A 27,084-nucleotide genomic window follows, 5' to 3' on the forward strand; every position below is an offset into this window, starting at 1 on the left:
CCTTTCTCTAGTATGCATGGACAGTACAATTCTGTAGCTATATACCCAGCGTTACAGCACTGAGCCTTTCTCTAGTATGCATGGACAGTACAATTCTGTAGCTATATACCCAGCATTACAGCACTGAGCCTTTCTATGCATGAACAGTTCAATTCTGTAGCTATATACCCAGCATTACAGCACTGAGCCTTTCTATGCATGAACAGTTCAATTCTGTAGCTATATACCCAGCATTACAGCACTGAGCCTTTCTATGCATGAACAGTTTAATTCTGTAGCTATATACCCAGCATTACAGCACTGAGCCTTTCTCTAGTATGCATGAACAGTACAATTCTGTAGCTATATACCCAGCGTTACAGCACTGAGCCTTTCTCTAGTATGCATGAACAATACAATTCTGTAGCTATATACCCAGCGTTTCAGCACTGAGCCTTTCTATGCATGAACAGTTCAATTCTGTAGCTATATACCCAGCGTTTCAGCACTGAGCCTTTCTATGCATGAACAGTTCAATTCTGTAGCTATATACCCAGCATTACAGCACTGAGCCTTTCTCTAGTATGCATGAACAGTACAATTCTGTAGCTATATACCCAGCATTACAGCACTGAGCCTTTCTATGCATGAACAGTACAATTCTGTAGCTATATACCCAGCGTTACAGCACTGAGCCTTTCTCTAGTATGCATGAACAGTACAATTCTGTAGCTATATACCCAGCGTTACAGCACTGAGCCTTTCTCTAGTATGCATGAACAGTACAATTCTGTAGCTATATACCCAGCATTACAGCACTGAGCCTTTCTCTAGTATGCATGAACAGTACAATTCTGTAGCTATATACCCAGCGTTTCAGCACTGAGCCTTTCTATGCATGAACAGTTCAATTCTGTAGCTATATACCCAGCATTTCAGCACTGAGCCTTTCTATGCATGAACAGTTCAATTCTGTAGCTATATACCCAGCGTTACAGCACTGAGCCTTTCTATGCATGAATAGTTCAATTCTGTAGCTATATACCCAGCGTTACAGCACTGAGCCTTTCTCTAGTATGCTTGCTGAGAATGAATAGTCCCAGAGAAAGAAAAACAAAGTATTTCATATCCTCCAGGCTCCTCTGTTCTCTCTTGTGTACTTTATTCCAACCATATCTGTATAATCATCTTTGTTATTTTACCCTCATCTGACAACTATGGAGCCCCTAAGGTGACATCCCCTAAAAAAATAAATAACGCGTGGCCACGCCTTATTAACGCGTTCCCACGGCTTATTAAGTCGTGGCCACGCATTATTAACAAGTTGGAACGAGATAATTAAGTCGTGGCCACGCGTTATTATCTTGTTCCCACGCGTTAATAATGCATTTTTTTTTTTTTAGGGGATGTCACCTTAGGGGCTCCATAGACAACAGATCCTGTTATAAGTAAAAGTTCCTGCACGATGGTAGTTAGCTGATGCAAAGTTTATCTTTTGACTTGCCATGCAAATAGTTTGTTGTGATGGAGGTGACATCTAAATGTAGATTTTGAGGCTTTCAGCTCGCAATCCTTTTTTGTCTCAGAAAATGTTTACTAATTATGCTTTTTAGGTGGCATACAGTGGATTGGTACCCTGATCATCAGCTGGGATCACCATGACCCTGACTAAGATAAAAGAGTATTTTTTTTTCCTCTGCAATTTTCTTCCATTTTTGTCATTTCCAGTTTTCTACTTCAAGTCATGTGCTGCATTCACTGCACCCAGAATGACTAAGAAGGGTTTCAGGATATGCAGGTCTGTCCGGCATGTTTAAAGTAACCGACCTGTTGTCATTTTTACTGAACAGCAGCAGATTAGATTCCTACAGCTAACATGTAAGAAACACACATTGGTTTTAGTACTTTTCCTACGCTTGTGGTGGTACCTTGACCAGACAGTAGGTTTTGCTGTTGATTTAGACATGACTAGAGATATTTGCACCCAAACGCAATGGTATTTTTTTTCATTATTTATTCAGAAAATATTTAGACTTTATTCTTCAGCATTTATATCTCAACATTTTTGAAATGTTGGCCCTTAAATTACGCCAAACATAGCAACCCTAACAGGCACTGACAAATGAATAAGAAAATAAATACTGATGTATTTGTAAGGAGACAAACAGTACAACTACATTATAGACAATTACATTAAAGCTTTATTCCATTTCACATCAGCTTCCTAATGTAAAGCATGAAATTAAAATACAACACAGTGAACTTGCTAGAGATATCTGAAATGTAGAATGCAATTTAAATAAAATCTCATTTCATTTAAGATATGATGCATTCATATTTAAACAACCGCAGAACCTAATGCAAATAGTAAATGTTATTATAATACAGTATTATTGCTGTGTGTGTTTTTGTGAATGTTTATATTCAGTATACAGAAATACATCATGCACCGATGTTTTATCCAGAAAAGCAATATATAGTCAGAACTACTGACAGAAAGAAACTCACATAAACAGCAGCCTGGAAAACAATAATTGCATCGTCATAAAACATTACATAGCCAAACTTTGGTGGACACCGAAGTGATGATTCCTCTTGGCTGCTCCTGTTAATGTTTGACAAAGCAGATCATTCATCAGCATATTTATTTTGCCCCAGTTTTTATGCCGAATGCTTTTCCTGAGACAACCCTCCTGTTTATCCAGGCATAGGATTGGCTCTAAGGGTGCACTGTTATGTGCGCTAGGTTTACGTACCACCATGCGCCTTATGTATTTGGCCGGAGCTGCCCACCCCGAACACAGACAAAGGTGCAGAGCTTGGGGGTTCTTGGTCATAGAAACTTGTGGTGATCAGGGATGTTGGGTTGCTGTCGTTCTGGCTCTCTTGTCCGATCACTCAGATTTGATGACGGTGGGGGAGGTGGGCGCTGATGTCCTGTGAAAGCCTTCATGACTTTGTTACCTGCTCGCTCTCCCTTTTAGTTATGCTGTAATAGTTAGGGGTGCCGGAGTCTAAAGCTACTTACTGCAAATCTGACATTTTACTCTTAACGATTTCACATTTTAACTCCATCTTCTGTTTTCTACTCTGAAGAGGTTCCTTTGGAAACCTGTTTACCCACCTGAGGTTGAATCCTGCAAGTCGAGACTGCCGTGCCAACAATGCTGCTCCTGCTAGGTGTTATGGAAACCTGCCGTGTTTGCACCAAAAATGTCACGAACTCGCTACAGACTTTATCACAGACTGAATAATGATTATTTTTTTGCTAGTTATAACATTTAATTTTGTGTATGTATTCATTTAAAGTATCCTCCAGGCCACTCAAGGAGGATGGGGATCCCTGCTGAGTCTGGTTCCTCTCAAGGTTTCTTCCTGTCATTTTTAAGGGAAATTTCCCTTGCCACTGTCACCCTCGCTACTGCTATTGCTGAACAGGGGTTTTGGTCTGTTGGTCCTGGATTCTGTAAAGTTGCTTTGAGAAAATGTCTATTGTAAAAAGCGCTATATAAATAAATTTGACTTGACTTGAATTTATAAGCCCTGTTCAGGATTCGAACCCCAGAAACTCAAGACATGTCAGTTTCACCAGTACGCCAACAAGCTCACTGCGGACACCCAATTATAATCGATTGTTGGTCCTCCATCTGGCTACCAACTAACTTCCATTCACCCACAAAAGCATTTGGGTTTTTTTCACACTGAATTTACTGTGTGATTATGGAGTTCACTTTTTGCACAGAGTCATGCTGAAACAAGAATGGACTTAAACTAGTCCTATAACACTGAAGCACAAAATTTTCTAGAATGTCACTATTTGCTGTAGTGTTGACATTGTTCTACTCCAGATATAAGTGTTTCCAACAATTTAAAAAGCCCAAATCAGCTTTTCCTTCTTCATTAAAGTTCACAGTTTCACAGCTTGTTGTCAAGGGATTGTAGTGTCTTGTAGTGTCTGTAGCATTATTTCTGGGTGTTTTTACACTTGCACTTTTCAGTCCGGTTATAATGGACTCAGGTTTGTTTTCCCGCATGGTGCGATACATTTTGGTAGGTGTGAACACAATAATCACACTTGGATGTGGACCAAAACAACTGCACCGACACCCATTAGAGGAGGTGGTCTCAGTCTGGTCCCAAACAAACTCTGGAGCGGCTCGCTTGTGATCCGACTAAACTAGCGGGTCATTGCACATTCTCAGCATGAACCAAAGCGACTTACAATTATTACTGAACACGATTTTGAGCAGTTGAGGTTTAAGGGTCTTGCTCAGGGGTCCAACAGTGGCAACTTGGCAGTGGTGGGCTTGAACCGTCAACCTTCTGATTACTAGTGTGTGTGTGGCTCAGTACCTTAACCACTGAGCTATCACTGCCCTGATATCACTGTGATAGCAATGTTTCTTGTGCTGATGCAGCTTTCAGAAGCAGATTAGAACATGGTAATACATGCTCTTAAAAACCCTATTTGTAAAATGCTAAGACAGTGCCAGGTGAAAATCACTAAGCTCTTCAGTATGACCAATTTTACTGCCAATGCTTGATGATAGATGGAGACTACAAGGCAGCATGGTTTATTTAGTGCACGTGTTAGCAAGGAATGTGGTTTAAATAAATAAATCCACTAGTAAGGAGCTGAAATTGTCTACAGGTTCAGACATCTCCATGCTTTCATGGCTTGCTGGATCAAATGAAGGCCTAGTAAAAATTACAGCTCATTATAGGAGCCTGAGGCATGGCAAACCTCTTAATGAACCCATACTTAGCTGTTTGTATCATGCAACGGCAAATGTCTCATCAGAACTACTTTTAAGAAAAATAACTTTTAGCAGGTTTCTAGAGGTCCATTGCACGCTGTGCATAACTACTGCTGTCCCCGATTAATAAATAAGAAATAAAAATACTCAATGCTCACATGTACAAATGCACATATATACAATACAGAAATACAAAATCCTCTCACACTCCACCTGGGAATGAAGACACAGATGTGCAGCACTGACAGCACAACTGGAGCCTACCGTCAAACAGTCAAATAGAAAAGCCTTAACAACAAGAACTTAAGTGGTTTTAATATGTTTTTACTCCCAGTTCTAAAGGGGCAAATTCATCCAGAGGAGCATTTGCAAGGTCGGAAAGTAAAATTAGACAAGGCCCTGGCTCATAGTCTTTGTTCTAGTTAATCTCAAAGGTGTTCAATGTGGTTGAGGTCAGGGATATAGCCAAAACTATTTGGACACCTGACCATGAGCTTGTTGGACTGCAGTGGCGATCCTGCTTGACCAATCAACAGTCTGCACTGTTTCTTGTCCCACACACACGTCCTGCTCTGGTATGATTGTTCCCTCATCAAGAAGGATAACCAAAATTAGCACAGGTACACCATCAAAAAACAACCACTAAATCACTTGGTGCCAGGCAGTAAAAAAAAGGGGCACATGGGAAATTTCTGCTGTTTACTTTTAAAGCTCTCCATGGTCTGCCCGCAGCGTATCTGCAAGAGCTCCTACATCCTTACATTCCCTCTCGCTTCTTAAGGTCCTCTGGTGGTAGGTTTCTCTCTACACCTCTGACTAAACTGCCCTCAATGGGCGGCAGCTCATTCAGTGCTGTTGCTCCGAAGCTCTTGAACTCTCTGCCTCAATCCCTACTGAAGTCCTTACTAAAGCTCTTCGAACAGTATTGTTGTTTTCCTCTGCTGTAAAGCGACCTTGATACTGTGAAAAGCGCGATATAAATAAAACTCTATTATTATTAATATTACATATGCAAGGATCGATTGTTTTAGCTATATCACTCATCTCATCAGCATATGTGGGAAAATAAACGGAATGTGAATTATTTTGTGAATCAGATGACTAAAACCGTTTTGGAACTGAGAGTAAAAACAAATGCTTTGCAAAGAAGCAACAGCTCTAGAGAACACCAAAAGTTGGAATGAAATTTAATAGAATGTGTGAATGTTTTTGTCCATACTCTTTCCTGTTCCTATTCTTTAGGCTCTTAGTGGAGCTACTCCTCCCGCTGGAAGGCTGGTTTAGCGCTGGGCTCTTCACTACACTGAGGAGAAAAGGGGGAGGAGGGCAATAAGAAGGGTAAATCCTGAAGTGGGGACACTCCTGAGCTTTTGGAGTCTTCTGATAGGCCCAAGGATTGTCTTCTCTGTGCTGATCCTTCATTAACATTAAGAAGGGTGGCGCTGTTCTCCTGAGTCTCCTGCCTGCGACGACACAGCTGCAGCTTTTCCTTATCTAGAGCCGTGTTCTATACAACAGATACACAGAGCAGAATTACACACAATTACATACATACACACTTACACACATAATATACAGTATATATGTGCACATTCATACACACTTACACACATAATATATATATGTGCACATTCATACACACACACATAATATATATATGTGCACATTCATACACACTTACACACATAATATATATATGTGCACATTCATACACACTTACACACATAATATATATATGTGCACATTCATACACACTTACACACATAATATATATATGTGCACATTCATACACACTTACACACATAATATATATATGTGCACATTCATACACACACACATAATATATATATGTGCACATTCATACACACTTACACACATAATATATATATGTGCACATTCATACACACACACATAATATATATATGTGCACATTCATACACACTTACACACATAATATATATATGTGCACATTCATACACACTTACACATACACATTTACACACACAAATATACACACAAATAATACATACACACACAAATATACACAAATTACACACATACACATGTATATACATAGACACATTTACACACACAAACACAATTACATACATACACATTTACACACACAATTACATACATACACATTTACACACACTAATAATATATGCATACACATTTACACAAACACAATTACATACACATTTACACACACACAATTACATACATACACAATTACATACATACACATTTACACACACACACACAATTACATACATACACATTTACACACACACACACACACACAATTACATACATACACATTTACACACACAAGTAATACATACAAACACACAAATAATATATGCATACACACAAATATACACACAATTACATACATACACATTTACACACACACACACACACACACACACACACACACACACACACAATTACATACATACACATTTACACACACAAGTAATACATACAAACACACACACAAATAATATATGCATACACACAAATATACACACAATTACATACATACATATATGTGCACACATTTCTATACTTAAACAAATTATTTTTATTTGGATAAAATATATTTTAGAATAAGTACCAAGTATATTTTATGGGATATACTAAAATCGTTCTAATGTTTAGGGTGACATGGTGGCTTGGTGGGTAGCACTGTCGCCTCACAGCAAGAAGGTCCTGGGTTCGATTCCCAGGTGGAGCGGTCTGGGTCCTTTCTGTTTGGAATTTGCATGTTCTCCCCGTGTCCATGTGGGTTTCCTCCGGGAGCTCCGGTTTCCTCCCACAGTCCAAAACATGCAGTCAGATTAACAGGAGATACTAAAAATTGCCCTTAGATGTGTGTGTTTGGGTTAGGGTGTGAATGTGTTTGTGTGTCTGCCCTGCAATGTACTGGGTACCTGTCCAGGGTGTTTCTGTGTGCCTTGCTCCCATTAAGTGCTGGAATAGCACCCCCACGACCCTGATTAGAATACGCGGCTTAGAAAGTGAGTGAGTGGGTTTTAATTTTTTTGTTATTTTAAACACAAAGGAGTACAGACAAAAAGATATATTATATATAATAACCAATCAATCTTCAGGTATAATATAATCCTAGGCAACAATGTCAATATCCTAGCGGGTCAAATGGCACAGAGGTAAATTCCAGTAGCTTGCTACAGCTGGGATCCAGAGTTCAAATCCCTGGAGATGGTATTGGCTGGTCTACATACAGACATAACTAGCTATGTCTGGGGTGGGGGTGGCCAAGACCCTGCGATAGATTGGTGTTCTGTCTCGGGTGGGTTACTGCAGTGCACCCAGTGATTTCAGAGAATCCAAACCCCCCACAACCCTTACCAGGATAAATGGTAGAAGATGAAAATAAAATCAACATCCTATCATTTTATTTTTAGAATATTACCCAGTCTGATCGGAGTATCTGATCACCATGATCTGTTAGCTGTTCTCCAAATACTCAGAATGTTTGGTGTGGTGTGGTGTGTTTCCCCCAGTTTTAGCAACAGTGTGTTCACTGATGGAGCAGACAGCAGCAGTGTGGAAGAAGCAAAGCTGTAAGCATTAGTACATACCACCAGACTGAAGCTTTTTGCAGCAGTGATGCCAGCAGGATACAGAAGCAGAGGGACAAAGACTAATCATATAAAGCAGCAACATACAGTATACCACATGCACAACTAATATCCAATACTGCTTTACCTGAAGGACACATGACGCATGTTATAACCTATATTTAAATTACTTACTGTTTAATTTGATCAAATTGAATCTGTAACTAGTTACTTCCAGGCCTGGGTTATGAGTCCTTCAGTTAAAGGTTTGTGAACGTTGGTTGGCACTTTGTTGTTAACCTTGTTTGACAGATCTAGGACTACAGTTAAAGCAGCTAACAGAAGTCATTTTTATATTCATGCAGGTACAAAAGTCCAGAACAGAAGGTGATGATGTAAACAAAAAAAAAAACCCCAGAGAACTCAGGTGGTGCAGCGGTCTATTACGCTAGCCCGCCAACACTGAGATCTAGGTTTGAATTGTCTACACAGACATGATTGGCTGTGTTGGGAAGGGGGCTGTTCAGGGTGTATATATATATATATATATATATATATATATATACATATATAAAAAACAATCCTTTAAAAAATGTTCAATGTTGAGGTGAACCAGAAGGGGTTCACAATTTCACAAAAAAAAGTGGACTAAATTAAAATAATACAAAATTGTGAAATAAATTATCAATGGAAGTATATTTATTAATAATGAAAAACAGAATATATATATATATATATATATATATATATATATATATATATATATATATATAAAAACATGTTTTAATGATCATAACAATTATACTGTTTTATAACAGATAGATAGATTTTGATTTTTGGGGGGTAGAAAAGTTTGACTTGAATTTATATGATGGTCTTCGGGCACCAAAAGTAAAGAGGGTTAATACTAAAAGCAGTGGTTAGCTTAGCATGTTGCTGAAATAAACATACAGTATAGCACAGACATCAGGATAAAACTAAAACAATGTGATTTATAAAGAACAACGATGAGGCAGAAGAATCCAGGACTAGATAAACTGGAAATGACCACTAGGATTTGTGAGAGTAAACTGTTAGAGCAGAAAGCTTCACTGCAACCTTTTTTGTTTTAGACAAAAATGCACATTTGGAGTCTGACAACCAGAATCAGAAACTAGAACTGCTGATTCCTGGACTGAAAGGTGTGTAAATGTAGAAATTTTAGATTTCAAATGTTGAATGCATGTGTAAAAATTTTGCACTGAACTGCAGGGCTTTAGATCATTCAAGTCTCAGCTTCAAAAAATTAAAAACACAAAATCCCACCCCCACCTGAAGAGTAAATATATTTACAACTGTTTGTAGATGTTGCCCAAACTGTTTTAAACAAAAGAAATTACATAAAATAAAACATGAATAATAGATGAGCTGGGGAAAAAACATGATGCAGTACTTGACCAGCCTATACTGTATATACACTGACCAGGCATAACATTATGACCACTGACAGGTTATCTCTTCATCACAGCACCTGTTAGTTTGACAAGGGTCAAACTGTGATGGCTAGACGACTGGGTCAGAGCATCTCCGAAACTGCAGCTCTTTTAGGGTGTTCCTGGTCTGCAGTGACAAGGAAGGAACAGTGGTAAACTGGCGACAACGAGTTTGAGGTGTTGACTTGGCCCAGATCTCAATCCAATCGAGCATCTGTGGGATGTGCTTGACAAACAAGTCTGATCCATGGAGGCCCCACCTCACAACTTACAGGAGTTAAATGATCTGCTGCTAACATCTTGGTGCCAGATACCACAGTACACCTTCAGGGGTCTAGTGGAGTCCATGCCTCGATGGGTCAGGGTTGTTTTGGCAGCAAAAGGGGGACCAACACAATATTAGGAAGGTGGTCATAATGTTATGTCTGATCGGTGTATAAATGCTTATTTTAAATTTGATGGCTGCACCACGTCCCAAAACATTTTTGCCTGTAAACGACGTCCACTAGATGGCAGCATGTGCTGCTCCAATATGTTACTTATGCCACTGGCACTAACACACCTCTTACACCATGACAGATGCTGGCTTTTGAACCTTGCTTTGGTAACAATGGGGTCCTTTTCTTTTTTGGTTTGGAGAACATGACGTCTAGTATTTCAAAAAACAAATTGATACTAAATGTATATATACAGTATACATTTAAACCTGGCATCCATCTATGATAAGCTCAGATGAGACTGATTTTAAGTGAGTTGGTGCGTTTCTGAATGTACTTACAGTTTTTCTCAATTGCTTTGGTGCAATTAAAATTATCATAACTGTTAGTTCAACCTCCACAAGATTTAGTCATTTGTGCACATCATAGTAGCAGTTTGTCATTCCTTCCAACAAATTACAAATGCTTTTGGACATGCATCAATTGCTTCCATACAATTCTCTGCTGTTTTATAACATTATCATTTCAACTATACTTATGAATGCTGAATAGTCATTCCCTATGAAACCAATAGTCCTCATTTCATTGCTTGAATCATTACATACAAAAATGTTGAACTAGTTGTCAAAATCAGTCATGCAAATCTTATGCATTTCTTTATCATTTTTTGCTGAAAATGTCTCCCAAATTGAACAATGTGCAAGAATGATTTACAGTACTGTGTATGTTGTATGTTCCAATTCAGTTCCAATATGTACTGCAATATTGTTTACAGTTGTGCACAGCTCTACCCAAAGGGTGTTTCTTATGTTTGTTGTAAATAAGTTTGTACTTTGCTTTAGCACAATGCTGTGAACAAATTAGAATTGCAAAGAGCATATGCAGTAAAAATGTGAAACATACGTATTGAGTGTCTTGTACTCATTTACCTCACTAAATACAGTAATGTGTAACTTAACTGTAGATTTCAAATGGGTGTGCTAATAGTGTATAGTGCTGCATTTTCAGGTAATCACCATGATCTGACTTTTTTGCATTGGAAAACACTTACAGAGTGAACTGTCATAATGAAAACATGACAAAGCCATTTGACTATCTTGTTCATAAACAATGGTGTCAGGACTTATTATTTTGATGACACTGACACTTTCATTGACATGAATACTTGCTTTTGAGGAATGAACTATCCATTTTGAGCAAGTGACACGCTTTTGCAGGTTATCAACTAGGTTTTGCAGTTTGTACTAATTGTTTTGAGAAGTGCACTTACTGTTGTGCAAATGTTAATGGTGATGTGAGAAATGCACCAAAGAAAAACTGTAATATCAGGCTTTAAAGTTTTTATTTGAAATCATTTCAGTATTTAATGTGATGCTGTCTTAGGGATCAGGGGATGCCAATGTCAGGCATTCAGTACTGCCTTGCACCCAGTGAAACTGGACCAACCATGACCCTGATCAAAATAAATGTGTTACTGAACCAGCAACCTTCTGATTATTAGTCCAGTTCTTTGACCCCTGAGCTAGCACTGCCCATCACACACCTACTCACACCTTGAGGCAATTATATGCATCACAGTGCATTTCAGACACCAGACAGGTCTCAGCTGATCCACATTTTCCTGTGTGTGTGTGTGTGAAGGAGAAGGGGTATTAGATATGTCTCATATTGGCCATAGTGTTCCTATTATCATACAATGATGTTATTCAGACCAATGTCAGTGAACGTGTGTGTGTGTGTTCCTACCATAATAACAGACACTCCAGCAGTTGTGTTGGTGTCTTTCTGTGCCGAGGTAAAGTGTGTCTTGAGTTTCCCGGTCACCTCTATCTTCATGTTGTTGTCTACCGCAGCTTCCTCCTGACAAGTTACAAGCTAACGTCAGAAACGCTGTTGTTGACGTTACATGATGAATGATCTGAAGTTAACGCTTGATTCTGACAGTCTAGACATCTACAATTCCTCTGTTTTACATTAACTAGAAACGCTAATAAACACTCACTGTGAGCCAGGGATGGAACAGCACATCCTCTGCTGTGTACCTCACCTCAGGGTTCACCTGAAGCATTCGGCCAATCAGCTCCTGAAAAATGCATCATACAAAGCAAACCTAAAGCCTAAATACTCACAAGAGAAAGTATAAGTATGTAGACAAATATTTAAATATCATTTTCATTAACTGCTTTCTTCTGGTCTGGGTTGTGCTGGGTCATTGGGCTCAAAGCAGGAATAGCCTGGACAGGGTGGTAATCCATCTCACGGCTACAGACATAGCCAATCATGTCGGAGTAGATGCCCAGCCAACTGATAGCACTGAAGATGGGTTAGCGTAATAGATCGCTGTACCACCTGAATGCCCAGGAACAATATTTAATAAACAAATATTGTCATGTGTATGTCAATTTAGGATCAAAAGCTAAATGCTTGTCTCACTGCTGACATGCCAGCTTTGATATTTTCTTTAGACTTTAAAGTCATTGTATTGCATGACAACCTCCACAAAACTATAGCTAAAAAGCAACCACTTGTGAACAGCCTGAGCTGACTGTCACTAAGGTTATGTAAGTCAGTGGTCCCCAACCACCGGGCTGTGGACCGGTACCGTTCCGTGGGTCATTTATTACCAGGCCGCACAGAAATAATAAATAATTAGAGATCGCTAGAAAAGCAGTTTTCACTGCTTCCATTTCCAAAACACTTTGGTGTTGTTGTCTCCTATCACCCCTAGGTGGGAGCAGTGTCTCATTGCAGCCAAAAAAGCTGACTTTCAATAATTTGTGAGCAGTATAGTTAAATCCTCCCGCCTCCACCGGTCTGTAAAATTGTATCTTATATGAAACCGGTCCGTGGTGCAAAAAAGGTTGGGGGCCGCTGATGTAAGTTACCCACAGCCTCACAAAGCTGTGAAACTAATGCCTAAAAATAAGATAGTATAGACATATAATGTAATTAATTATTGTTTTCTCCATTATGCAGCAGATTAAAGAGAATCTTCAACATCTATATGTGGATCTTTTATATCATGTGTAAAAACATTTTGCAAATTGGAACAGTATTCAAAATGTAAAACTCAAAAAGGAAAATATACCCACATAACTACCAAACACACACGTTCTAAGATTCTAATAGTCTACTGGTGTTACATAATAGTGATGCTGCTAAATGCTGCAGGCTGCTGCATGATAGTGAGACATCAAACCCACCTTGGCGGAGTCTGTGATGTTGTCCCAGTATGGCGAGGGGAACTCCACACGCCCCTGCAGGATCTGATCGAACAGCTCCTCCTGCGCATTATTCTCACTGCACAACACAGAAACCCACAGCATGAATCATAAATATATAGGGTATTGTGTATTGTGCAGATAATGCATGATGGGAATTACAATAATAGAAGGCTGATGGATAAGAATAATATAAAATTGTAAATTCTGCCAAAGATTTGTTGCTGAAAGGAAAATTGTGCTTATTTAAATGATACATAACATAACGTTTAATGTACACAGTAAAGTCAAAAGTATGTGGACACCAGTGGCGATTTCTGTAAGACTGCAAGGGAAGCTCAGCTTCCTCTAAAATGTCAAAAATTAAATAGTCAAATATGTACAGTTGTGTTAACATTTCATTGACTACAAATGCGTTAGAACACGTTCATCTTGAAGACGAGTTCGTTCAGAATCAGCTACTTATCACAAATCGACTCGATTTTGTTAACTTAACTCATACGTTCCCGGAGCGTCAATGCATTTACCCGCAGACGCTGAGCGTCTCTTTGCTTCTATGGGGCTGCGTGGGCGGGACTTCGAAACTCGCCGGTCATTGGATAAATGCCACGATTTTGTCCCGCCCCCGGACGCTGAGCGTCTCTGGGGGTGAATGGGGCTGTGGGCGGGTCTGGACGCTGAGCTTCTGCAAGATGATTGGAGGATCAGTCGAAAGGCTGAATCCTGTTTTGATTGACAGCTGTCGCTGGGAGCTTCAGTACCATCGCGGATTTTGCGAGTGAAGTCGGAAGACAAACTGCATCCCATTTCATGCCATTTTCTTGAAAACTAACAAAGGGGAGAATTTATACATTTATATATAAATAAATTGACAAATTTTATGATGTAAGCCGACAATGAGCTTCCCCTCTTTGAAAGACCAGCAGCCGCCACTGGTGGACACCAATTCTAAACAATGAGTTCAGGTGTTCCAGCCACACCCATATCTAGGTGTATAAAATCAATGATCTAAAGTTAATTAAATGTTTCTAAATATGAAATTTGTGGTAAGTTTAGGGAAGGTCCTGTTCTAACGTGATTGTGCTGATGATTTGATGAGTTTGGTGAGAGGGAACTCAAGTGATCTGAACAAAGCCCTGACCTCAACCTCACAGTACACCTCTGAGATTAACTGGAACATCAGTTTCAGGCTAGGCCTTTTTGTCCAACATACGCTCTTTTGACTTGATGGACACAAATTCCCACAGACATACTCCAGAAAACTAGAGGCTGTTATAAAGGGGTCTGGGTAACTATATAGTAAAGCCTGTAGTTTTAGAAAAGGATGTTTAACAATCTCACAGCTAGGTGTTCACATACTTTTGCCTATATCAATATTAAACTTGATGCCAGGCTTTATTACTGTACATTTATTTTTATCCTGATTAGGGTCGCGGTGGGTCAGGTCAACAAACATTTACCCACATACATCTAGAAAACTATTTAGCCAAGTCATTCCAGTTTCTGTTCACACTACACAATATTAGCCCTGATTTTCGCTCGCCGACTGGTCGGCGCTAGATTTGCCGAATCGGGAGCAACTTGGTGTTCGCTCTGTGATCAAAACTCGGCTCTCCATCGCTATGTGTGAACTGCTTAACAACTCGATCCGAGTGGCTCACCAAGCACTTGCCGCCTGCTCATCGACCGAAGAGAGATATCTAGCTTGCTAAATATCTGGATCTGAGTCGCACAACTGGCAATGAGTGCTATGTCGAACAGCCAATGAGAACGCAAGATACGGTGTGAAGAGAAACGCAGGGGAGGAGTTGTAAAAAGGTGGGACAGGGGCGTAATATAGTTTCTATCAGAATACATCAGCATACACACAAGTTTTACAGTATTTCTGACCTTCTCTACAAAACACCAACGCTGCACTGCAAAAATATTTATTAACCTCCAACTCACTATAAAACAATCCATGCTGTTCACGTAGCCAAATCCACTCAGATTCATTTATTTTTTCTCCTTGATATTACGCTGCACATCAGCACACAAACTTTGATCGCTCGGTACTTGTTGACGTGCATTTTTGGACGTGGTATCATTAAAGCCCTCGTCACTTCTAGCGTTTGTTTTTGTGACAAAACATAGTTTGGGAGACCAGAGAAGCTCGCCTGCGATTCCAGTAGGTGATAGACGGAGTAGTGTGAAACCCCCTATCGCCGATCAGTCGTGTAGAGTGAAAGCCACACCGACTTAAAAGACTCCCGATTACAAGAGATCCAGTCGTGTAGTGTGAACTGTACAGCGACCTGATGACTTGGAAAGTCGTGTAGTGTGAACTTGGCATCAGAGGAAATGAGGGTACCAGAATTTAAACCATGGGGACGCGAGAAGAACATACAAAACCCCTCACAGACAGCAACTAGAGACAGGCAATGAACCCATGTTCTTGGGACCAATGAAGCTAAGCAGCCCGCTCCACCAGCTGTGCCACCATGCTACCCATTACCATAAATATTACTCAGTTCTAGATCCCCAATGATGCTACTGCAATAACAGAGATGAATTCAACATCAGAGCAGCTGGTGTGTGTCTGAGTGTGTGAATCATACCTGCGGAAAGGCGGGAAACCACACAGCAGGATGTAGGTAATCACACCTGCTGCCCAAATGTCCACCTTTATGCCATACCTGTGAAAGTCGTGTGCAAGTCAGATGAACCACACAGGTTTTTAAAAGGAGCAAATAAAAAGTATTAACCAAATAAATAAAACTCTTCTATGTTTACTTTGTGTTTACATACCCCGACTCGATTATAATCTCTGGAGCGACGTAAGTGGGAGTCCCACACACGGTGTACAGTGGCCCCTCCACCACCGTGGCCAATCCAAAATCACCTAGCTTTAGAGACTTGGTACCATTAGGATAGTCACACACCTGAAGATAAATACACCATAATGTTACAGGCAACTTTATGGTAACAAAAAAGTAGGCTAATTGTACAGGACCAGGTGCACCCTATGGCGCAAGCAATCTTTTTTTTCAAGCCAGCGTTACGCTGGCTTGAAAAAAAGATTGCTTGTGCCATAGGGTGCACCTGGTCACTGTGCATTACTAATTCCAGCATTGGGTGGTGCATTTCTACCCTAAACTTCACTGGTAACCAATATAGAGCAGCCAAGACAAGTAACTGCTCACTATATTCAGTCTCTGTATGTGCATGTGTGTGTATGAATACCAGTAGGTTTTCGGGTTTGATGTCTCTGTGTACGATGCTCATTCTGTGTAAATATTTGAGAGCTGCTGCCAGATTGTACACCATGGAACTGGCGTCCTTCTCTGTGTACTTGGTCGAGGATGTGATGGCATCAAACAGATCTCCTCCCTACAGAGAGAACAGAAAAAACACGCACCTTAGTCACATTGTGAATCAGTTCAGCTAAAGGTTACAACTCAGAAGTGTTTTGTTGAGACCCCAATTTCTATTTTTGTAGGAATTGCATGCTACATAGCATTATTAAACCCTAAAACACTTAAAAGCACTATATGTTTAATATACAGGGGAGTGCTCAGCTCAGCGGTTAATGTCCTGCACTGTTAATGGGATGGTTGCAAGCTTTACTACAACCAAGCTTCTGCTGTTGAACCCCTAAACATGACTCTTAATCCTCAATTGCTTGTGCTATATTTGGTCACAATTTTGAGTAGCTTTGGATGCAAGTTTTTGCTAAATGCAGTAAATGTAATATAATGAGATCTGTGGTGCTCAGGTGGTAAAAAGGTTTATCACTGTCCAAACCTGGATCTCAGTGGTGCTGTTGGCTATTGGCTGGCCGGGTGTCTACACAGACATGATAGGCTGTGTCGAGAAGGAAGGAAGGAGGGGTCTGAAACCTAGGAATGGATTGGCGCCCTGTCCAGGATATTCCTGCTCTGCGCCCAGTGTTTCCCTGACCAGGATAAAGTGGCTGATGAAAATGAAATTTTGGGATACAGCAGCAGAATTTTTCTATAAACTGTAAATATTGGAAACTATAATCTATGATTGTAAATTATAGTCTTTTTTTTACACCAACACACAAAAAAAATGCTAATAAGCCGGTTTGGGAGAACTGTTTTTAATTACAACTGGTCCTTTTACAATCCTTTTTCCAAAACAGGGGTGAGGACCTAAATAGTACCCGAGTACCCAGATGCTTGACCTCATCTCTAGGCATACTATGTTTTGGTTACAGTGGTACCTTGTACCTTGTAGCTCCCTGATTCGATTTTTATGGATAATTAGTTTGAAGAGTCGTTTCTGACCTGTTTTTACTCAGTGATTCAGTTTGCTTTTTCACAGACTGATGTTAGGAAATGGGTGTATGGACAGAGTCTGACAGAGCTTTAGAGCCAAAAAGGCACAAATGTATTGAATAATGACACTATTAAGTACAAACAATTCATCTTACATATTTTCTCTGTAACATAATTAGTCTTTTTTTGTGTTGGAAAGCTTTGGAGAATTTTGGAGACCAACATGGATTCTTTTTACTCCAACTTCAACTCCAGATCAGAATTAGTTAGAAGCTAAACATTTGATACAGTGATTGCAAACAACATTTGCCACAGGAATAAATTATGTAATATAATGTAAAAATAATGTAATATAACATTATAATATTATAATTAAATTATATAATAATAAATTATAATAATAATAATATGAATATAATGAAATATATATATGGAAACATGGAATGCATTAACAGGTTTCCCATACATCCTTATGGGAAAAAAATACCTTTTTTTTTTTACAAATTCAAGGAATACGGCTTAAAATTCTGTTGTTTTGCGTCGCTCGCGGTCTTCGGAATCTGTCACAGGCGTCGCACGTGTGACGTAGATGGTGGACAACAACTCAAGAAGTTGAATGGAAGGCGATGCAAAATAACTAAAAGGTGCGGTGTGTTTGGCTGCAATAATTCAATTCAGCACCAACACCGATTTGATATTATCGCCAAATATATAAATATTATATATCTAGATAGATATATAGATGAGACAGCTTTAGGACAAATCAAATGCGTGTTTATTGATAACTACAGAACAGAGCAGGAATGCGCAATAAGAATGCGCGTCTTTTCTCTATTAAAAAAAGGTTTAAATTTAGCTTCTATCCTAGGCTAGATATACACTGTAAAACAAAAAAAAAGTGTTTAGGCTAAATATTTTAAATGCACTAATCTGATCAAAATATGGTATAAATAAAAATAGAATAAAGGCTGAAAGACCTTAAACCTGCGTTATCATGCGCGCTAGAAAAAACAACATGTTCACCTGATGTGGTTTCAGAGAGGATCTGAGTGGGGTAGCGATGTTCCCCTCAGCACTAAAACTCTCTCTGATGGTGCTCGGTACACCTGTACTGTTCCTGCATGCGACTTTACAGAGCAAAGCAAATCTAGCCTGGTTATTAATGCTCCCCTATTAACCATCTATCTATTACGTATAATTAATATAACAATATATACTACATTTTAAGTTATTATTCGTTTCAATACATTTTTATTAACCAGCAAGAGAGTATCTGCAGGCTGCAATGTCATATTAACCGTCATTAAGTGTTTTAGAACCCCGAGGCTGTTTAAATATAGTCTAAATTACAATTATTTTATTGAGTGTGAACCATTAATAAACTTGCCTATAATTACTGTTGCCATTGTTTCCATCTTAAAACACAAAGCCTGACACTCAGGTTGAGGTAAAATTACGCTCTTAGCTCATTTTCATAATTAATTCATTTAACATTTATTACACCTGAATGTAAGCGTAAAACAAGATGGACCCTGCAAAAGACAGACAGACAGACAGACAGACAGACAGACAGACAGAAAGAAAGAAAGAAAGAAAGAAAGAAAGAAAGAAAGAAAGAAAGAAAGAAAGAAAGTCTGTCACTGCAGATTCATCCTCTTCAATAAATTCAGAAATAGCTTCGGAATCTGAAGAACCAGCACTGGAAAATTCGCAGTCCAAGTCAGTCATAACGGTGTAGGAGTTCACTGTTGTCCACCAGTGACGTCACGCTGCAACTTCCTGGAATTTCCAGAGCGACCTCGGGTTTTTCCGTCAATTTACTTGAAATCGTCGATTTTTGAGTGAATTAAACAAGTTATTTACATTTTATTCACGTTTATGGTTTTTAACTAGCTAAAATAATGTGAAATCTTTAGAGAGGTCCATTAGGTGGTGCTTAGCCTTTAAGGTACCACTGTATATGCACTGAAATGTGGTTTTATCAGGTTACTGTATGTAAGGTTGAAATGTGAAGATGTACCTTGACAAGCTCCATGACCAGATAGAGATCTGAAGGTGTATCCACTTCCTCTATTAGCATGATAATGTTGGGGTGTTTGACTCGCCTCAGCACGGCCACCTCGCTTTCGATCAGATGCTCCTAAATGCACAAGACACAAACTTATATTTAAAAGGAATGAATATGGATGTATCAGCTTTGACATGTTAATGTAGGAGGTCCTCTGTAGTTGCACAACCAGACAAAGTTTAAAACACATCTTAGAATACATAATAAAATACTATACTGTAAAATACATTCATAAATGTATACCTTTATACTCAATCTCTTTATGTGGCTGCTGCCCATGTATTAGTTTACACCAGCTATTTACACTGCACTGGTTAATATCAGGTTAAAGGTGGTTAAATTTTTTTTTTTAGTTATAAAAGTAACATTATTCATTTCTTTAGAAATGCTGAAATATTTGACTCACTTTGCCTCGACACTTGATCTTGTCAATGATCTTTAATGCAAACTCCTTTCCAGTTGACCTACAACACACAAAATACAATTATACCCATCAAATTACAAATGTTTCTACTTTTCTACTAAATTTGAACATTCTTGTCAATGCACTTGCAGCCTCTGCCGCATACACGACACTAATGCTGGCTGAGACGCAGCATTCCTTCTTCTTCTCCTTCTTACAGAACAGCAGCATATTCGTACAGAGAGCTTTAACATACAGGCACATAATATTCTCTCTGTACTTTCCTGTACCATAATTACACCAGTGCCTCAACCTGACAGTAGGCATTGCATGGAAATGATTCCCCTTCTGACCTTTCCTCCCTCAGAAAAATGTGTCTGTGGAATGCCCAACCAGGCTTGGCATTGCCACGATGACTATGAGCATCTGCAATAGTGGGCTAAAACATTAGCACTGCATCATCCAAGCATCCAAATGTCATTTTAAATAAGACGTACAGCTCACATCCTTTCTGTGGTTCTTAATGTGTTGCATTTTCTCAGTATGTATGTATATACACCGATCAGCCATAACATTAAAACCACCTCCTTGTTTCTACACTCACTGTCCATTTTATCAGCTCCACTTTGTAGTTCTACAATTACTGACTGTAGTCCATCTGTTTCTTTGCATACTTTTTTAGCCTGCTTTCACCCTGTTCTTCAACGGTCAGGACCCCCACAGGACCACTACAGAGCAGGTATTATTTAGGTGGTGGATCATTCTCAGCACTGCAGTGACACTGGCATGGTGGTGGTGTGTTAGTGTGTGTTGTGCTGGTTTAAGTGGATCAGACACAGCAGCACTCACTGTCCACTCTATTAGACACTCCTACCTAGTTGGTCCACCTTGTAGATGTAAAGTCGCTCATCTATTGCTGCTGTTTGAGTTGGTCATCTTCTAGACCTTCATCGGTGGTCACAGGACGCTGTTGACTGGATATTTTTGCTTGGTGGATTATTCTCAGTCCAGCAGTGACAGTGAGGTGTTTAAAAACTCCAGCAGCGCTGCTGTGTCTGATCCACTTATACCAGCACAACACACACTAACACACCACCACCATGTCAGTGTCACTGCAGTGCTGAGAATGATCCACTACCTAAATAATATCTGCTCTGTGGTGGTCCTGTGAGGGTCCTGACCAAAGAACAGCATGAAAGGGGGCTAACAAAGCATGCAGAGAAACAGATGGACTACAGTCAGTAATTGTAGAACTACAAAGTGCTTTTATATGGTAAATGGAGCTGATAAAATGGACAGTGAGTGTAGAAACAAGGAGGTGGTTTTAATGTTATGGCTGATCAGTGTATATGTGTTTGTTTATTCTTTATATTCTTTATATTAAGTGTGTTTTTAGTACTTCACTCACCGTTCAACACATTCCTTTACCACAGCAAAGTTTCCATCACCAATTACTTTACCCACTTTGTATTTCTTTGAAATGACAGACGCCGTCAGATTTCCATTGCCATTAACTAAAAAAAGAAAGCAAATACAATTCATACAACAAAATACTACAGATGCCAGATCTGTGTGTTCGTTCATCTCCTAATTTGTCAGGTCAGGCTCAGACTGAGAGACTTTAGTCAGACTTAACTGTGACTTAACATTTTAGCTATGGCTAACTTGGAACCTTATGATGAACTTTTTAGGGGATCAAAACAGGCCCTACACGTACACGACATACAAAAAGATACAATAGTGACAGTATTTGTGTAGCTTCCCAGGATCAATGGATGCAATACAGGGCCTTGGCCATTCCGCCCCCTCAGACATAGCCAATCATGTCTGTATATAGATGCATGAGCGGCTGATAAATAACACTGCTGAGGATTTGGACCCCGGATCCCAGTGGTAGTGGGTTAGCATTATTTACTGCTGCACCCTATGAATGCCTCTTGTTCAGCTAATGTTAATTCATATCCATACAACAGGTTTAAGTCTTGATGAAGCAACCTTTGACTGTGCCACGCAGGTAGTGGAGGAATGCAAAGAGCATAGAATGTCCTTCCATGTGTTAAAATTCTTTGTGTTAAGTTTTTCAGAGAGAGCAATGCTAGTCTGCAGCTTTTTCAGCCAGCGTGGGTGTGGTGCATCCTTTAGAGGACTAACTAGAAATTACTAAATTAGGAGGAAAGGAAGAGGGGTCAAGGTTGTGTGTGCAAAAATCCTGTGACCTAGGAGGATTTTATTTAAGTGCCACCTGTGTAGAGAAAAGTAACAGTGCTGAACTGCAGTTCATTAAACATAATAGGTAGTAAATATGACATCACATGTTTTATTACCCATAAGGCAGGATGTTTAGACATGGCATGGCATGACATAGAGGAAACTATTACACTGGCATTATGGTTGCACAAAACAAAATGAAAATATTTCCACACCAGCAGATTTTGACTACGCCACTCTGTGCTGCACCACTCCACCCACATCCCTGCAGGTTGTGTTAAATTCTCACAACAAGAACATAAACTGGGTAAGAACAGGAAAGAAAAATGAAAGCAGAGAGTGAGTAGAAGAAATTAGATGAAGGAAATTTACCCTCAGGGCTGGTGCTGGTGGTGTGATGTTGAGGTTCGTAGGAGGAGAGGCTCACGTTGGATGTGGAGGAGTGATGAGCAAGAAGAGAATCTGTAATCTGTAAGAGAATTTCCATCAGGAACGATAATCCAGTTATAGTCAGTGGTTTAGACAAAATTGAAACAACATTATAAGTATTAGGGCTCTTTTTGGCAGAAGTGATACAAGCAAAGTTATTTTTCCATTTGAATGGAAAAATGACACTATACCTTTGACATTTAACTTTGGTTTAAATTTTACATTTCAAATTATTAGACAGATTCCATGTGTACACATTAAACACTTCTGACAAGAACATCATCTCAGGTTAGGGGGCAAATTTATCAGGACCCCACACCAGCCCTAAATCCAGTTTCAGGTTAGTTACAGAATAGATTTTAAAGTGCTGCTACTAGTCTATAAATCACTGAACGGATTCAACCCAGGATACACTGATCAGCCATAACATTAAAACCACCTCCTTGTTTCTACACTCACTGTCCATTTTATCAGCTCTATCTACCATATAGAAGCACTATAAGTTCTACAATTACTGACTGTAGTCCATCTGTTTCTCTGCATGCTTTGTTAGCCCCCTTTCATGCTGTTCTTCAATGGTCAGGACCCCCACAGGACCACTACAGAGCAGGTATTATTTGGGTGGTGGGTCATTCTCAGCACTGCAGTGACACTGACATGGTGGTGGTGTGTTAGTGTGTGTTGTGCTGGTATGAGTGGATCAGACACAGCAGCACTGCTAGAGTTTTTAAATACCGTGTCCACTCACTGTCCACTCTATTAGACACTCCTCTGTAGTTGGTCCACCTTGTAGATGTAAAGTCAGAGATGATCGCTCATCTATTGCTGCTGTTTGAGTTGGTCATCTTCATCAGTGGTCACAGGACGCTGCCCACGGGGCGCTGTTGGCTGGATTCTTTGGTTGGTGGATTATTCTCAGTCCAGCAGTGACAGTGAGGTGTTTAAAAACTTCATCAGCGCTGCTGTGTCTGATCCACTCATACCAGCACCATGTCAGTGTCACTGCAGTGCTGAGAATGATCCACCACCTAAATAATACCTACTCTGTAGTGGACCTGGGAGAGTCCTGACCATTGAAGAACAGCATGAAAGGGGGCTAACAAAGCATGTAGAGAAACAGATGGACTACAGTCAGTAATTGTAGAACTACAAAGTGCTTCTATATGGTAAGTAGAGCTGATAAAATGGACAGTGAGTGTAGAAACAAGGAGGTGGTTTTAATATTATGCCTGATCGGTGTATATCTGATGTTATGAGAATATAAACTCAGTAGATCTCTTAGATCCATGGACTCAGGTCAGCTAGTCGAGCCCAGAGTCCAAACTAAACATGGTGAAGCAGCATTTAGCTGTTACGCTGCAAATAACTAGAACAGAATGCCAGGAGATATTAGATTTGCCTCGAATGTAGAAATGTTTAAATCCAAGTTAAAAACTTTTCTCTTTTCTTGTGCCTATGATTGAGCTCTAAATTTTGCACTCTATTAGTACTGCTCTTTAGCCTCGATTAGCTATTTTATGTTTTATTATCTTTATTTTTATGTTTACTTTATATTTTCTTTTAGTTTTTCATGTTCTTAATTTTTTTGGTTCTAGGAATGTTTTAATGATTTTAATTTTTATGAAAGGTGCTAAACAAATAAACTTGCCTTGCCTTAAATCAACATGAGCTTAGAGGCTAATGTGAATTAAAAAACGTTAAAATTGGCAACTGAAGGCTCAACTGTTTGTCAATCAGTTGCATTAAAAAAACAGTGTGATGCTTCCTTCTAGCACGGCAGCCTCAAAGCTCTGGTAATGTTATGCTCACTTGACTGTGGTCAGTGTCACCTGTGTATTAACAGCTTCTATTGTATCACAGACCTGTTTATCTATTTTTCTTTTTTTGTTGTTCTTGCATCGTATCTGACCAACCTGAGAAATTTCCTGTCAGCATAAGTGGGCACAAGTATTTATTCCAATTCTTCAGTCACAGAACAAATTGACTAAAGTCATAAAACTTTTGACTTCAACAGTTCATTCTGACCTAAAATCCACACTATTCCTCCTTTCATTGTTCTGCAGGTATCTAAAAACTTCCCAAAATCTGCTGGGTGGCCTGTTGCCATGGTGACATGCTCCCACCTTGAAGTTGTGTGTGCTGTGGGGACTCGTGGGGGACGAGCCGGATGACTTAGTGGATTTGGAGGTGGAGATCTGACTCACTTCTCCGTTTACTGAAAAAGACAGAGAGTGTATTAGGGATTGGGGTAAGGGGGGTACAAAGACATTTTTAAATGGAATTTATGTGTTAAAAACTTCTAAACTAAAATGTAAGTTATTTCCCCTTCTCCATACAATGCAGAGGGTGGATTGGTTGCTCTAATTGCCCTTAGGTGTGTGTTGCCTGGTGATGGTGTACTCCTTTCTTGGTGTTTGATCCTTGATCCTTTGATCCTTGTCACAGTCGCTGTCTGTAAGGAGTTTTATAAGGAGCACAACTCTCTAATTCCTCATTAGAGATCATAATTGGCAACAGTTTGTGACCTTTTGGCTAATACAAATTGGGATAATTTGACAATAGCAACTTGATCACAACATCAGTCAACATCTAGGGTGTTTATCTTAGAGCAGGAGCTTCTCTTTGAAAGTCAGCTTCTAAACGTATGGTAATATAAAGCCTGTAGCTTTAAATTCACAGCAGATCAGTTGGTGACAGTTTAGGTTTTCTTCCTAACCTTGAAAAGAGACCACTGTTCCATGTATTTTGTAACAAACAACTTGTAAAACTCATCATAGATTGTGACCTTCTTTGTGTATTTTCCGTTTTCATCAACAAACTACAGATTATCTTACTGTAATAAAACCTGTAACACCCTAGAAACCACCTTGATACACTCTAACAAATCAATCCACAGCAACCTCCTAGTAACCACCAGTGCAACATCATGAATTGCCATAGTAACCACCTAGTACCACCCTAGCTACCACCCGAAACACCCCTGCAACCATTTGGAATACCATAGCAAACACTTATCGAAATCAAGCAACCACCTGTAAGACCATGTAATACCTTAGCATCATCTAGCAGCCACAGATACCAAAGTATCCACCGTGCACTCAGCTCCTATGACCTAGCAACTGCTTAACAATACCCTAGCAACCACCTGAGATGCCATGGTAATCATTTCCCAACATCTCAGCAATGACCTGGCATACTTTGCCAATCAAAACAACATTGCAACCACAGAAAAAGTTTAGAAACCATCTAGTAAAATGACTGCAAACACATTGAATATCAAAACAATCACTTTAAAAATGTCTCTTATTTATTTCCACCTGGCTGGTTAAATGGTTGATGGTTTAAGCACATTTTCTCTCTGGGCACACACTACCCGCCATTCAGGCTAACAGCATACTAAAGAAAGTGTGTTAAGGTTGTTAATGTTGCATTAGTCAGCTTGAGATTAGAAAGCCAGTGTGACTGAGTTTGGGCAGAGTTCTTGATTTAAATAGCTCTGCTCAGGATGGAGGAGAAGCTGGATCGTGATGTAATGCTTTTAGCCTGATTAACTGGCACACTTAGAGGTCACAGGTCACACAAAGCTCTATGCAAAGCCACACCATGCTGGCCACATCATAACTAAAAAGACAAAGAGTGCTTATAGTAATACATAATTTATGCATTCAAAATAACATAGTTTGATATACAAAAGTTACTGTATCAGATATCAGGTGGGTACATAAAGCAAAACTTAGCCCACAAGCTGGAGGTAAACTAATTTAGCAAACTTTTAGTGTAAGGATGTTATTTGGGACACATCAGCTCTCCTCTGCTCTATATGCAACCTACTTGCTGTATTAGGCTGCACATGGGGCAGAGGAGAACTGATGTGTCCCAAATAACATCATTTACATATTTTATGTGACAGTGATGCTTCTTATCTATTTCATTAGTTTTATATCCCCCCCCCCCCACTTCCCCCACCAATGGAGGAGCATAACAGAAGCCACTGTTAAGCAAAAAGACTAAAGAGCATATCAAGGGTTTTGACAACTTGATAAAAATGATTCTACTTTAAGTATATAACATCCTTTATGTTGTTGATTTAACACATCTGTTAGCAAATGTTGTGGCTGAAACACATGAGTTAAAAATTAGAATGACTGGCCCAATACTTTAGTCCATATACAGTTAACTGTTATTTTTGTGATTAAATATGTAGGAAATAAAACATATTTTTGCTACTTTGCTGGGTTTAAGA

General features: G+C 39.4%; 1 protein-coding gene across 2 annotated transcripts in view; it reads right to left on the reverse strand.

Moving 5' to 3' along the window:
• Positions 1-5,906: 5,906 nt before the first annotated feature.
• The window catches only part of dclk2a (doublecortin-like kinase 2a), a 60,015-nt gene continuing 38,837 nt past the window's right edge, over positions 5,907-27,084 (reverse strand). For both annotated transcript variants that reach the window (XM_062996212.1, XM_062996211.1), the window contains exons 6-17: positions 24,965-25,056; positions 22,785-22,881; positions 21,613-21,718; positions 20,208-20,265; positions 19,754-19,873; positions 16,676-16,822; positions 16,241-16,374; positions 16,051-16,128; positions 13,436-13,532; positions 12,235-12,315; positions 11,979-12,092; positions 5,907-6,243 (exon numbers count right to left, since the gene is read on the reverse strand). In XM_062996212.1, the coding sequence (XP_062852282.1) occupies positions 5,992-6,243; positions 11,979-12,092; positions 12,235-12,315; positions 13,436-13,532; positions 16,051-16,128; positions 16,241-16,374; positions 16,676-16,822; positions 19,754-19,873; positions 20,208-20,265; positions 21,613-21,718; positions 22,785-22,881; positions 24,965-25,056 (1,376 nt within the window). In that variant the 3' untranslated portion in view covers positions 5,907-5,991. The remainder of the gene's footprint in view (positions 6,244-11,978; positions 12,093-12,234; positions 12,316-13,435; positions 13,533-16,050; positions 16,129-16,240; positions 16,375-16,675; positions 16,823-19,753; positions 19,874-20,207; positions 20,266-21,612; positions 21,719-22,784; positions 22,882-24,964; positions 25,057-27,084) is intronic.

Source organism: Trichomycterus rosablanca, chromosome 5, assembly GCF_030014385.1.
Source record: "Trichomycterus rosablanca isolate fTriRos1 chromosome 5, fTriRos1.hap1, whole genome shotgun sequence".
Lineage (NCBI taxonomy): Eukaryota > Metazoa > Chordata > Actinopteri > Siluriformes > Trichomycteridae > Trichomycterus > Trichomycterus rosablanca.